At 36.8% G+C, this 13828-nt stretch overlaps 1 protein-coding gene across 9 annotated transcripts in view; it reads left to right on the forward strand.

The window, feature by feature from the left end:
• Positions 1-13828, forward strand: part of PPA2 (inorganic pyrophosphatase 2) — an 84179-nt gene that overhangs the window by 36642 nt on the left and 33709 nt on the right. For all 9 annotated transcript variants that reach the window (XM_067735425.1, XM_067735423.1, XM_067735426.1 and 6 more), the window contains one exon: positions 4321-4447. In XM_067735425.1, coding sequence (XP_067591526.1) covers positions 4321-4447 — 127 coding nt within the window. The remainder of the gene's footprint in view (positions 1-4320; positions 4448-13828) is intronic.

Raw genomic sequence — 13828 nt, forward strand, 5'->3', positions numbered from 1 at the left:
TACATTGGGTCAGTTTCCTGTGTCTTATTTTATGATAAGAAGAGTCACTAAATTAAATAACATTACATCGATGGAAAGGTTATATAGTAGAAAACCCTAATTCTTTTTATTTTATTGAAGTATAGTTGATTTACAATATTTTGTGTTAATTTCTGCTGTACAGCAAAGTGATTCAGCTATACATATATATACATTCTTTTTCATATTCTTTTCCATTATGGTTTATCACGTATATTGAATATAGTTCCCAATGCTATGCAGTAGGACCTTGTTGTTTATCCATTCTATATATAATAGCTTACATCTGCTAATCCCCAAATCCCTATCCATCCCTCCCTACCACCCCTACCCCTTGGCAACCACAAGTATGTTCTCTGTGTCTGTGAGTCTGTTTCTGTTTCGTAGGTAAGTTCATTTGTGTCATATTTTAGATCCCACATATAATAGATCATATGGTATTTGTCTTTCTCTTTCTGACTTACTTCATTTAGTATGATAATCTCTGAGTCCATCCATGTTGTTGCAAATGACATTATTTTGTTCTTTTTTATGGCTGAGTAATATTCCATTGTATATATGTGCCACATCTTCTTTATCCATTCATCTGTCAGTAGACATTTTGGTTGCTTCCATGTCTTGGCTATTGTAAATAGTGCTGCCATGAACATAAGGGTGCATGTATCTTTTGGAAATTACAGTTTCGTCTGGGTATATGCCCAGGAGTGGGATTGCTGGATCATGTGGCAACTCTATTTTTAGCTTTTTGAGGAACCTGTGTACTGTTTTCCATAGTAGCTGCATCAACGAACATTCCCACCAACAATGTAGGAAGGTTCCTTAGAAAACTCTTACTCTGAAGGTGTAATCCTTGGGGCCACTCAGTTTATATTAAGTGCAGATTATTAAGTTAATTTAAATCCTTGTGCCAGATATTAAGTGTAAGCAAAAAGATTAAATGAAAGTATCTTATTTTCACTGATGTAAAAATTTGTCAGTGAGCACGTAATTAATGAGATTGGTAACTGGAAATCATGAAAATCTCCGTACCTGATAAACTGATTTGACTTAGTAACACTAAGTCATTATTGACAAAACAAGGAAATCTAAGAAAACTTGATATACAGGCTTTTAAATAAACGTATCAAAGTCACTAAATATGTGGAATAAAATTAAAGGTTTTAAATGTAAGTGATTTGTAACAAGGTATACATCATTAATCTTGAAAGCATACTTTTGTATGCAGAGAGCAGTCCCTGGTTGACAGCCAGCAAATTTAGGGGGACCTCAGTCCTACAATTGCAAAGAATTGCATTTAAATGGGTTCTTTCTTAGAACCTTCAGATCAGAGCCTAGCCTGGCCAACACCTTGATTTTGGCCTTGTCAGGCCATGAGCAGAGAATCTAGCTGTGTTGTGCCTAAACTCCTGACCCATGGAAACTGTGAGATAATGTACACTATTTTATGCCTTTTGATTTATAATAACTTGTTACACTACAGTAAAAACCTAATACACAGGATAACAGGCTTTAAGCAGTTTTACTTTCCATAGTTTTTTATATTGATTGGGTCCAGTTGAAGTTTCACCCCTCATTCTTCAAATTCTAAATCAGCACAGAAGTTTTGTTGTAGACCACTATTACATTTTGCCCATTCCAGGTTCCCAGGAGTTAGCAGTTGACAAGTGTGAGCAGATAAGTACAGGTAGAGCCCAGAGAGAAAAAATATTAATATCTGTGGAAGACCTCTTGTGTTCTAGTTCATGCATCTGTTGTTTCCTTTGCTCTTTATCTTTACATCAAGGAGTAAGTCATGTGATCTCCATTTTACTGTGGCGAAACCAAGTCCTAAAATATTGTGTGAAGTAGTTGGCCTCAGTCACCTCTAGGAATGGTGGAGGAAGAATTTGACCCCATATATTTGTGACTTAAAAATCCTGTCTTTTGAAGTATTTTTATAATAGCTAGAAAAGTCTGTAATAACCCTAGTCTGATTCTGCCTGAAATCTTTGAGGCATACCTACATTCTTGTTTCGTAGTGTCGACTCATTTTTGAAACATGGTCAACTGTATGATTCCTAAGGAATTAGTAACAGAATCTTCTGTGTACATTAATTTCCTCGCAGGGTAGACTGAGAGTTTTATAATGGAACTGAGGCAATAGGATTTATCTTATATCCAAAGCAATTTATTCTTTTAGTTAATGAGGCCCGAAAAAATATTTAGTAAACATGAAGTAAGTACTTAATTGCCATCTAAACAATAGGCCTTTGTTGGGACTACAGCTCCTTTATCTTGCTTCGGGCTATGCCTGGCTAGTCCTTAAATCATCTATAAGGAACATCATAGAAGAAGGCCTCTTTTAACACCACATATGTAAATGGGCAAAGGAAAAGGAGCAGAGTCCTGGAAGTTGTTAATAGACTTAGAATCACAGATACAGAAATTTTTAAGTTAAGTTCTTTGAGAAGTGTTATTCATTTGGTATCTAACATTATGTGTTCTGCAAAATTTGTTGAATTGCTTTAGACTGAATTGAATTGTGGGGTATTCAGAAGAATTTTACCATCTGTTTTTAAGCATCTTATCCTGAGTTTTTGGTTTGATTGAGAGAATTTCCTCTCCAGTTTTTAAAGTGTTATTGCAAGGCAGTGGTTTGTCTAATCCCTTTCTGTTGCTTATGAGATCAGAGGGCATTTATCATTCTGATGAAACTCGGTAATTCCCAGACATGCTTCCTGCTTGCCCTTGTAACCATAGAAGTCTCAAATCTGCTCTTACGTTGTATGAAATTTCAAAGTAAATTAATTCTTGTGAATAAAAATAAAACAATTTAGAAGGTGCCTTTAAAAACTATATATGATTCCCAGTAATTCTGATAGACACCCCTGTCACCAAAGTCTGCTGCAGGCTCCTCAGCTTTGGCACTATTGACATTTTGGGTGGATGATACTGTAATAGGAGACTGTCCTGTGCAGCATCCCTGGCCTCTTCCCCGCTAATGTGCTAATAATACCCCCCCCCCCCAGTTGTGACAACCCCAAATGTCCCCAGCATTGCCACATGTCCTCTAGAGGGCAAAATTGCCTCTGGCTGAGAAGCAGGGATGCAGTTCATCACTGAGTTAACCAATGGAGCCACCTTTCATTGATGATTATGTGATAACTTTGAACATTTTTGTTTTATAAAGGACCTCCTGGCATGAGGTGTGTAAGTCTCCCCAACAAGATTGTAAACCTTTAAGAAAGGGGATGCTTTCTTTTTGTATACATAGTGTCTAATGTAGTGCTGGGCACTAAATAGAGCCCAAACATGTGAGAGTCTGGCTAATATAATTGTGCATATTCTCCTAAAAGTGGTATTTCAGTTTAGTTTATACAGTCACATTAATCTGTTGGATAAACTAATTTCACTTTCATGCAGATTTATATTAAGATTTCAGATTCATTTCGCAAATGTTCTGAAAGGATTTATTTGACTTTTTGGTTTAAGATCTGTTTTTTTCTCTCAAATAATTTCAAGATACAACAGTGACTTTCCTTTGCATACCTTGATTTCCAGATGTAAAGCTGAATTTTGAAACATGAAGGAATTATTCTGAAGCATGTGTTCAGATTTCAGCTTACAGTGAAATTCTATAGCCGACTAAACCTTTAAAAATAAAAGGCTATAGAAAGAATGCATGCATATAAACTTGGCATTGGCAACTTGAGGGAACCACTGAAATAACTTTCTTTAGTACAAGGAACATCTGCTTCAACATCATGCTGTTTCTTGGTTTCACTTAAAATCTTTTTAAAGCATTTTATGAAACCTGCTTTGTCTCTGTCTTTAACATTTTAATAATTCTTTCATTGTCATTCATTATCTTAAGGCTGTATTCAGATATGATAAAAATTTACTTTTCACTAGTAACTGATAAATACAGTTTTCAAAAAAGGTACTATAAAGCAGTTTCAAAGGATTCTCATGTCTTTTTACCCCCAAGTTTCAAAGGATTCTCATGTCTTTTTACCCCCAAGCAGCAGAAGCCAGATTTATATTATAACATGATATACATGACTTTATTTTCTGCTTATTAGTATGAGTTTCTAGGCCTAGTACATTAAATTTTAAGATCTATAAATAATTTCAGTTTCCAGAAAGGGATCAAGACATCTATTCTAAGAAGGATATCATAAAAGGCTTTAGGACTGTGTTTACAATAATTTTAATTATTAAGTTTCAGTCTATAGTGCTTTTAATCTTTCATATAGATTTTTATGATATATGAGTAAATTTCTCCAAAGCCTGGTCAATGCTGAATTTCTTTTCTCTTTAAAGGTTCTTTCTCGTGGAGATGTTGTTCATGTGAAGATCCTTGGAATTTTGGCTCTTATTGATCAGGGTGAAACAGATTGGAAATTAATTGCTATCAATGTGAATGATCCTGAAGCCTCGAAGTTTCATGGTAAGTCTGTAACTTTCCAGAAACAGAAGTAAATCAGTGTGTCCTTGGAATTCTTAGAATTTAAAAGAGGCTCATGTAGAACACAGTGTATATTTTGGGAGTTAAACTCATACGTTTTGTTTTCTAATTCTCTCTCCATGGACTATAAAGGGCAATTCAATGTGATTGTGTCTGAGTTATGTCGTACTGCTGGGAGGAGCAAGAGAACGAAAAGGAGTGCAGACAGACAGACGATACTTCAGATTAAGAAAGTACAATCTATGGGTTCCCTTCCCCCTCACCTCCGTCCCTCCCGCCCTTCATTCTTTTCTTTCTTAAGTCTCTCTTTTATTCATTTGAGTAACAGGAAAAATAAAAAAACAAAAAGGGGAGTGTTCATCAAAGACATAAGCTGTCTTTGTGGTACCCGGGCCTCTCACTGTTGTGGCCTCTCCCCTTGCAGAGCACAGGCTCCGGACGTGCAGGTTCAGCGGCCATGGCTCACGGGCCCAGCCACTCCGTGGCATGTGGGATCTTCCCGGACCGGGGCACGAACCCACGTCCCCTGCATCGGCAGGCGGACTCTCAACCACTGCACCACCAGGGAAGCCCCATAAGCTGGTTTTATACCTAGTTTTTTTTCTGTCTTGTACAGGTGAAGGGAAAGATAACGGCCCTCTAACAAAATTTTGATGTCCCAGAAATTTAAGTTCCAGAAGTTTGGTATGATAAAGAGTTAACTTTCTTTGGTGTCGGACGGACTTCAGTTTGCGTTCTGGCTGTGCTACTTTCTACTTGAGTGACTTTGGATAGATCATTTAACCTTTCTGAATTTCAGTTTGCTCATCTAATAATGTAGGTAATTATACCTACTTGTGAGCTTGTTGGCAGTATAAGAGATGATTTACTTAAGCATCTGGCTGTCATATGAAGTGTTGGGTATATGGCCACTATTATTATTCTCTGACCAATTTTTTCCCCTAGTTTTCTAACCTTTTTCCTTTCAGTTTCATCCTTATTTGGGATCCTGGTCTTTTCTAGACCTCAATTCTTATCTCAATTTGAAAATATACCATTTCTGAATTGACTGAAACTCGTTAACACTTACATTTTAAACTGTCTTAATTTATGTGCATTTAAAACCTTTTCTTCACCATGGAGCAGGAAGAAGTACAGAGAGGGAAACTCCTGATGCAGAAAACATACTTTGCAGACTTTCTAGTTTTTACACAGAGCTGCACTAGCGAGAGGGATGTGTAAAAGCTGTTCTTAGGGATTTTTTTCCATTATAATTGTGCATGCTCAATTTAACATAAGCATTACCACTGATCAACATTGCTTTTTGAAATGCACCAAAATGTAAACATAGCTGCATTTAATAAAGGAAGTGTTTTCTTAAAAAAAACAAAAAAACAAAAAACTTTTCTTGCACATGGAACAACAAGAGAGATTTATGCCATTCTTGCTTGTAATTGAGAAAGGGAGGGGTCTGATCGGGTGAAGTACATATAACCTCAAGGTCAAAACTAAAACATGAAAACTACAATTAAAATATGAGACTCAAGCCCATAAACCATATATTTTTCTTATCTATTTCATTATTTTGCACTGGATTTCTTTATTATTGTATTTCTCACATATATATGTATGCGTGTATATATGTATACATATGTAACAAGAGTAAATCAATACCCAGTTTAAAAGTTTTTTAATACATAAGCTGCTCCTCAGATGAGAACTGATAATATAATGATACAACAGCCAGCAAAAGCAAACTGTTCAACTAATTCATTTGTGATGTGGCACACTAAAGTCACGAAACTCCACTGAGGGATGTCCCTTTAAACTGGAGAGGCTGAGAGTCTAAGGAAACTAGTCTTTAGCTCAGTACTGTTGGAGATGTGATTTAACACCTCAGATTCCCTAACATATGTCAAACACTGGTTGCTTGTCCTAGTACATATTATTATTCTTAATTTAGAAGAATCTCAAAGGATTTAAATAAATTGCCTAGGGACTTCCCTGGTGTCACAGTGGTTAAGAATCCACCTGCCAGTGCAGGGGACATGGGTTCGATCCCTGGTCCGGGAAGATCCCATGTGCCGCGGAGCAGCTAAGCCCGTGCACCACAACTAACTGAGCCTGCGCTCTAGAGCCCGTGAGCCACGACTACTGAAGCCCGCGCGCCCAGAGCCTGTGCTCCGCAAGAAGAGAAGCCACCACCATGAGAAGCCCGCGTACCGCGAAGAAGAGTAGCCCCTGCTCGCCGCAACCAGAGAAAGCCTGTGCAGCAACGAAGACCCAACGCAGCCAAAAATAAATAAATTTTAAAATAAATAAATAAATAACTTGTCTAAGTTTGCACATTTAGTAAATAGTGGAACCATGATTTGAACTCATTTCAGTCTGATGAGAAAGTCCATTGTCCCATCTACCATGCTGTACTGCACAATTCATATTTGTGTAATTTACAGTATTTGTAACTAGCAGTATTGAAACCAGATTACACAGTATAAAATACCTTACTCCTACAGTTTCCTAAGGGTTAGAATGAAAAAATATAACTGTATTTTCACTTTTTTTCTGTTTATACCCCAAATGGAGACGGCTTGCACTTTGGGCATCCTCTTCTAAATTCTTGTTGTGTATGCTTATACAGAGAGACATGCAGAAATACTGAAACCATGACATGCAGAAATATTGAAGCTTATTTTGGTTGAGATGAAATTATCAGACTAGAATAATTAAAATTATTGTTTTGAAAGGCAAAAAGTACTTTTTTTTCATTACACTAAAAGGGAACACATACATTATCTTCATCTTAAGAAATACAGCAGTGCTTCTTTATAATAACTTTTTTAAATCTTAAACGACTAGATGAGTAATTATTGACATATTTTGCTCTGAAATGGTAGCTGACATTGTGCTTTGTGTTTATTTCCAGAATGAATAAGGTATACAGGGGAAAATGGATTATTTAAGGATATTTGCATATTATTTACACTGAGTAGTTCCAATACTTAAGTACTCTTATATATCTAGATTTTGTAAGATAAGTTCTGTAGTTTTAAGAGTTATAAGTGTTTTCTTTTGTGACTTCTCATTTCTTTTACCTCCACGTTACTGTACATACTCCACATATTCCACGTTTCTTCTCTCCTCTTTTATTCGATAGAGACCCAAGAAAAAGAATAGATGTAGGTGCAAATTGAAAGGCTGAAGAGTCTGCAGTATAAATTTTTTTTTTTAATCCTAAATCATGGAATACTAGGTAACCCTATGTAGCAGCTTTTATTTTTCATTGAAACTGAAGTTTGGTTTATATTTATCATATCTAACATCATCCAGCTCTCCTCTGAAACGATTTCAGACAAAAGACAGAGTTTCTGTTGTCCTGCTGCTCAAGCAAATATTAATGGACAGAAATCATTCCTAACCTTACTTTTTTTCTTCACTACTTAGCCTGGTGTGTTGTTTGTGTTTTCATTAGCACCTGTAAAGGGGGGAATTGGAGGGGATGAGAACTGAAAGATGCTCACTAATCACAGGGGTTGAAAGCTTCCTAAATGTGTGAAGGAAATTTTACAAAATTAGTTTCTATGAAAAGTTTGGTGCTATTCTCTATCTACTATAAATCTTTAAAAATTAATCAACAGTATTTAATCTGAAACCAAGCAACTTTTAAACGTTTTATTGTGTCCCTCCCACGTGTACCTTCTGAAATCACAAACAGAAGACTTTGGATGGCATTTCTTTAATGATAAAAAATAGTCATATATTTGGAAATAAAAACTCAGAAGTATAAAAAGCGTATATAAAATGAAAAGTAATGTTCTCCTTCCTACTTTTTCATCCCCAGCCCCCTAGTCTTACTTCTCATATCTTCTTCCCCATATGTTTTTAGTTCTCAAGTGGTTGCTTCTGTTCTGTAATCAGTGTGCTCACACCTCTGTTTCTTTTCCCTGTTAACTAAAGTTGCTGCTTTCAAAGATTAGGAATTTAACATCTTATACATCTCTCAATTTTGTTACCATATTTCTTCTTCTGTTATCTTAATAACTCTAGGTATTACACTTTGAGCTGTATTTATTGCTTCATTAATTTTGAACGGTAACTCGTGGCTGCCCAGTGTAAAACCAGGGCATTCAGGTTTCTGTACTTCTTTCCTTCTCTGCCCCTTACAACCCAGCTTCCCTCAGCTACACTATGAGTTCTACAGTGTAAACATTTGTATTGCATAGGTTCTGTTCTTTAACCATAACTGTTTTTCATGTTTTGTCTCTTGAATCTGAAAGTTGAAAACTAATAAATAACATTTACAGTATTTATGTAACTATCATTCACTTCATTTATCATACTGTTTATCGAATGACTGGTTTTAGACAGGCTGTACCCTTGAGCCTGCTGCATAGCTATTATCATGGGGTTTCTTTTCATTGCCTTTCTGGGTTATTAGTTCATTGCCTTTCTGGGTTATTAGTTCTATTCTTTCTTAGATTCTTTGATGCCCTCTACTTTACTTTCCTTTTTCATTGTTGGCTGGTGTACATTTTCCAAAAATTTTTACAGAAAATGCATGGGAGATTGATTTCATACGTGTCAGAGTCCATACATGTCAGAAATGGTTTGTTTTGGTGGTCAACTTCTCCTTAAATAACTTTAAAATATCGAATGCAGTAACTTTAAATATAAATTACTGTATATCAGTTGAAATTTCTATCACAACGGAGTGATTTTTTTAACAGTTTAAACATTTGTCATCTATACTTGACATTTTTATTCAATGGGAAGAAGAATTAACATGTAGGGAAGGGTAACTATCTGGACATTCTTTAAAATTCTGTAGTTTTCTGAGGATGTGTGTAATACAGAAATTTATAGAGAAATTTTTTTATTATTTCCTATATATAATTGTTATTTAGACATTTAAAAACTAAGTCCCTTCTATTAATTTCTACTACCTTAAGAAAAAGAAGCTGTTTTTGACATGGTCAGTACCTGTTTCTTCTTTTCTGAAAACAAAAAATGTGTTTTAATTTATAGACAGTATGTTTTATCTATCTATCTATTTTTTGGTGTATTCAGACACATTTGTATTTCTGTAAGGAAGTTCTGGGGTTGTGGGGTTTTTTTAAGCAATTTTTATTACTCTTTAATTTTTATACATGTAGTTCTAGATGTATCATGCTTGAAGCATGATACCAATATTTTAAAATTTATTTATTTATTTTTGGTTGTGTTGGGTCCTTGTTGCTGTGTGCAGGCTTTCTCTAGTTGCGTGAGCGGGGGCTACTCTTCCTTGCTGTGAGCGAGCTTCTCATTGAGGTGGCTTCTCTTGTTGCAGAGCACAGGCTCTAGGCACGCGGGCTCAGCGGTTGTGGCACGTGGGCTCAGTAGTTGTGGTGCGCGGGCTGTAGGGTACACGGACTCAGTAGTTGTGGCTCGCGGGCTCTAGAGTACAGGCTCACTCGTTGTGGTGCATGGGCTTAGTTGCTCCGCGGCATGTGGGATCTTCCTGCACCAGGGCTCGAACCCGTGTCCCCTGCATTGGCGGTTGGATTCTTAACCACTGCGCCACCAGGGAAGCCCTGTGGTTGTTTTATTTGTTAGGAAATAACTTCTTTGATCCTAATGAACATGTACAGACTTTGGTAGACTGTAATATCCTGTTTTAATGTTTATAGTTTTTTAAACTTTGACTTGACTGAACTCAAACTAGCCATTGCATCAGAGAATACATTTCAGTTGGAAGGAAACTGTGGTTGCTGGCTATATTTCTGTAATTTTAACATTATTATTTAAATATTCAAGTTTTGCCTTCTGAAAGTTGAGTAGCAACTTTGAAAATCTAAAAAATGTCTAAACAGCATTTGAAAACAAATTCCTCATACGCCCTGATAGAAAATTGGTCACTTTGGCTGGCTCATTAACACTTGGTGAGCACTAAGACCATTTAATGCACTGTAATTAGGTTCCAGCCCCTAATGCTCTTAATGGTACCTTAATGACCTGAAAGAGTTAATAAGACTCCCAGGGCACCTAAATTGTTACTAGAGAATGCCTTGGCTGTTAGGGATAATAGCGCTTGGTTCTGAAATAACGAAGTTCAGAGCTTTTTAAGAAGATGGAAATGCTAGGGCATATGTAATTTCTCTCTTGGTTAAACTAACCACCTTCTATAATATCGAGCTTCAGATATTCACCAAACAGATGTTTGAGCCTCTTCAGGACCACCAACGATGCCTAAGGCCCTTATGTCAGGAGAAGTAATGTCATGAGGTAATTGAAGCCTAGAAGCTATGTCAACTTGCAGAGCAATAAAGATTTCTTTTGATTGGTATTAAATAAATGAAAACTCTTGTCTGATGTTCTGTAATAAATAATGCCTGTGCAGTGATGTTAAAGTTTTCAAAAATTGAAAATCAGAACAATTATATTGATGTAGATACATTCTGGGATGAATAAATTACATGAGTAATAAGGGAATTATTTTAAATGAGGCAGTTGGGACTTTTTCAAAGGCCAGCATTGCACTTGTCCTGAAACTATCAGAATTTATATGTATTTCATATTTGTAGAATTTCAACTTACATTTAAAGAAATTTGAAAGTCAAATAAAACTATGTAGTTTCTTTTATTTTCTTTCAAGGCAGGAACAAACACATGGAAACCAAATCTATTTGACTTAAATTTTCATGTGCTAAATAAACAATTCTAGTGCCCCTGCAATTATTATTTTAAAAATAAGCCAAATTAATAAGGTATTTAATTTCCTTACTTCCTAAAACACAAGTTAACCTTATCATTTAGGGAAAAAATAGGGCACAGCATATTAATCTTAAGGGAAAATATTCACATTAACCTTTGTAACCGGAAAGAATGGTGTTCTCTTTGCTTTCCTTTGCGTGTATTCTTTGGCACAGAAAGGGGCCGGCATGTCACCATTGTCGTACTAAAAGCTGTAACATTTCTGGAACAATTACTGTATGTCGAGGAACTATGCTGAGTGCTTGTTTTGGAATATCTGTTGAATGTTTACCTAAGTTCAAGCAAGATGTGCTAGTGTTCCCTTTTTTGTTTCAGATTGGGAACCTGAGGCACTGGTGGTTGGGGGTGGGCATTGGTCAGTGACTTCCCTAAAGGCTGTGGGAGCCACTGCATCGCATTGATGCTCGGAAAAGTATTTGTGGCCTTGGACTATCTTGCTTTCTGAGAGCGCTGACCACTTGCTCTTCAATAGTTGAGGCATCAATGGGATAATTAAGATTAGAAGTCCCAGTAAAAGATGGCTCTTTTGATCTTCATTCCTTTGATTTCATTAATAAGTATGGCTTAATAGGCGTGGGTGGGTAGGGATGGGATGTGGGAGGAGGCAGTTGAGGGACGGGGACAAATCAAGTAAAATGTACTATAATTAAGAACAGAATTAAATTACTGGGAATCATTTGCCTCTTTTTTTAACAAAATTTATTTATTTATTTATGGCTGTGTTGGGTCTTCGTTTCTGTGCGTGGGCTTTCTCTAGTTGTGGCAAGCGGGGGCCACTCTTCATCACAGTGCGTGGGCCTCTCACTATCACGGCCTCTGTTGTTGCGGAGCACAGGCTCCAGATGCGCAGGCTCAGTAATTGTGGCTCACGGGCCCAGTTGCTCTGCATCATGTGGGATCCTCCCGGACCAGGGCTCGAACCCGTGTCCCCTGCATTGGCAGGCAAGCTTTCAATCACCGCGCCACCAGGGAAGGCCCATTTGCCTCTTTTTTGAACCTTGACCTCTTCCAGTGTTTTTTCAGGCTTCAGTCATATTCCTACGATGTGAAGAGTAGGGGAGGCCTAAATTCTAAAATCCTCTCTTGTATGTATTAGTTATCTGACCTTGGGAAAGTCACGTAACCTCCTTTTTTTTTTTTTTAATTTCCTTTTTCCCTCCAGCACATGTTCCCAATACATGAATAAGCTTTTTCTTTTTTTTTTACAAACGTATTTTTAATTTTTTTATTATTTATTTATTTATTTTCAGCTGAGTTGGGTCTTTGTTACTGCACGCGGGCTGTCTCTAGTTGCTGCGCACGGGCTTCTCATTGTGGTGGCTTCTCTTGTTGCAGAGCACAGGCTCTAGGGCGTGCGGGCTTCAGTAGTTGTGGCTCGCGGGCTCAGTAGTTGTGGTTCGCAGGCTCTAGAGTGCAGGCTTAGTAGTTGTGGCTCACGGGCTTAATTGCTCCGTGGCATGTGGGATCTTCCCGGACCAGGGATTGAACCTGTGTCCCCTGCATTGGCAGGCGGATTCTTAACCACTGCGCCACCAGGGAAGTCCCTCACATAACCTCTTGAAGCTTTCTTCATTTCTAAAGTTGTGGGATTGATCTTCTAATCAGTAAATGACCCCTAGAGCTTTTCTTCTCTAACTTTTGGTTGTTTTAGGAATATTTCAATCCATTATTTAGACAGGCTAAAGCCTGTCTTCTTCTAAAATAGAAAGACCTAAATTATCTTCAGAGTTAGTGCTGAATGAAACACAGTTTAAGTTAAAGATCATGAGATAGATTTCTTGGGGACATTGGCACATTTTTAGGTACTTTAGGGAAGCTGTTCAGTGGTGGAGCTGAAACTTCAGTGAAAGTCTGGCTGATCCAAAGCCTTAGCTTTTAGCTACTTGGTTACATGGTTCTAGTTAAAATTAGATTAGAAAACCATTTGGATTTCTGTGTTACAAGGCACCTGGATGGTTTTCATTTTACTGGTCATGTAAAATTTCTTGTGAAATGGTAAAAAATATTTATATTTTGGGAAAGAAATCTACCAAGTCTTTTCCAAGAAGTTTTTCTGATACAATACAAATAGGCTTCTATCTTTGTTTGGTTTTAACTTATTTTGAAGTATATTTCCATTTTTCATGATGTTAACATATATTTTTAGTATAGATGTTGATAAGAGTAGAATTTGTGGAAAAGGAGAATAGAGAAAGAAAAGACAACTAAAATGAAGGATACTATTCATTAGTCTGTGTGCTATTAAGCATAGATATGCAGAACAGCGTGGAAAACATGAGAACCTTTTAGGGATCCCACGTAAGTGTAGCTATTAAAGCATTTCTCTGAGCTGGAACCTCTATTTGTGATGATACAGTAAATATTATGGAACAGAACTGTTACTTCTTGTGAATGTTTATAAAATGTCATTAAAAACGTATGTTCTCACTTCCCACAGACTTTGTTTGGAGGCTGGTCTTGCACACATTTAGCTCTGTGAGAGCAGCATCTACAGCATTGGAACGAGAGCTTTGTGCATTTATGTCACTTCCTTTGGTGGCATCCCTTAGAATTGGAAACTCCTTTTTTACTTTTTTTTTACTCTCTTTGGACAGAATTTCAAACATGAGCACATTTTCTAGTATCTTTTTTTTT

Source organism: Pseudorca crassidens, chromosome 4 (assembly GCF_039906515.1).
Source record: "Pseudorca crassidens isolate mPseCra1 chromosome 4, mPseCra1.hap1, whole genome shotgun sequence".
Taxonomy (NCBI): Eukaryota; Metazoa; Chordata; class Mammalia; order Artiodactyla; family Delphinidae; genus Pseudorca; species Pseudorca crassidens.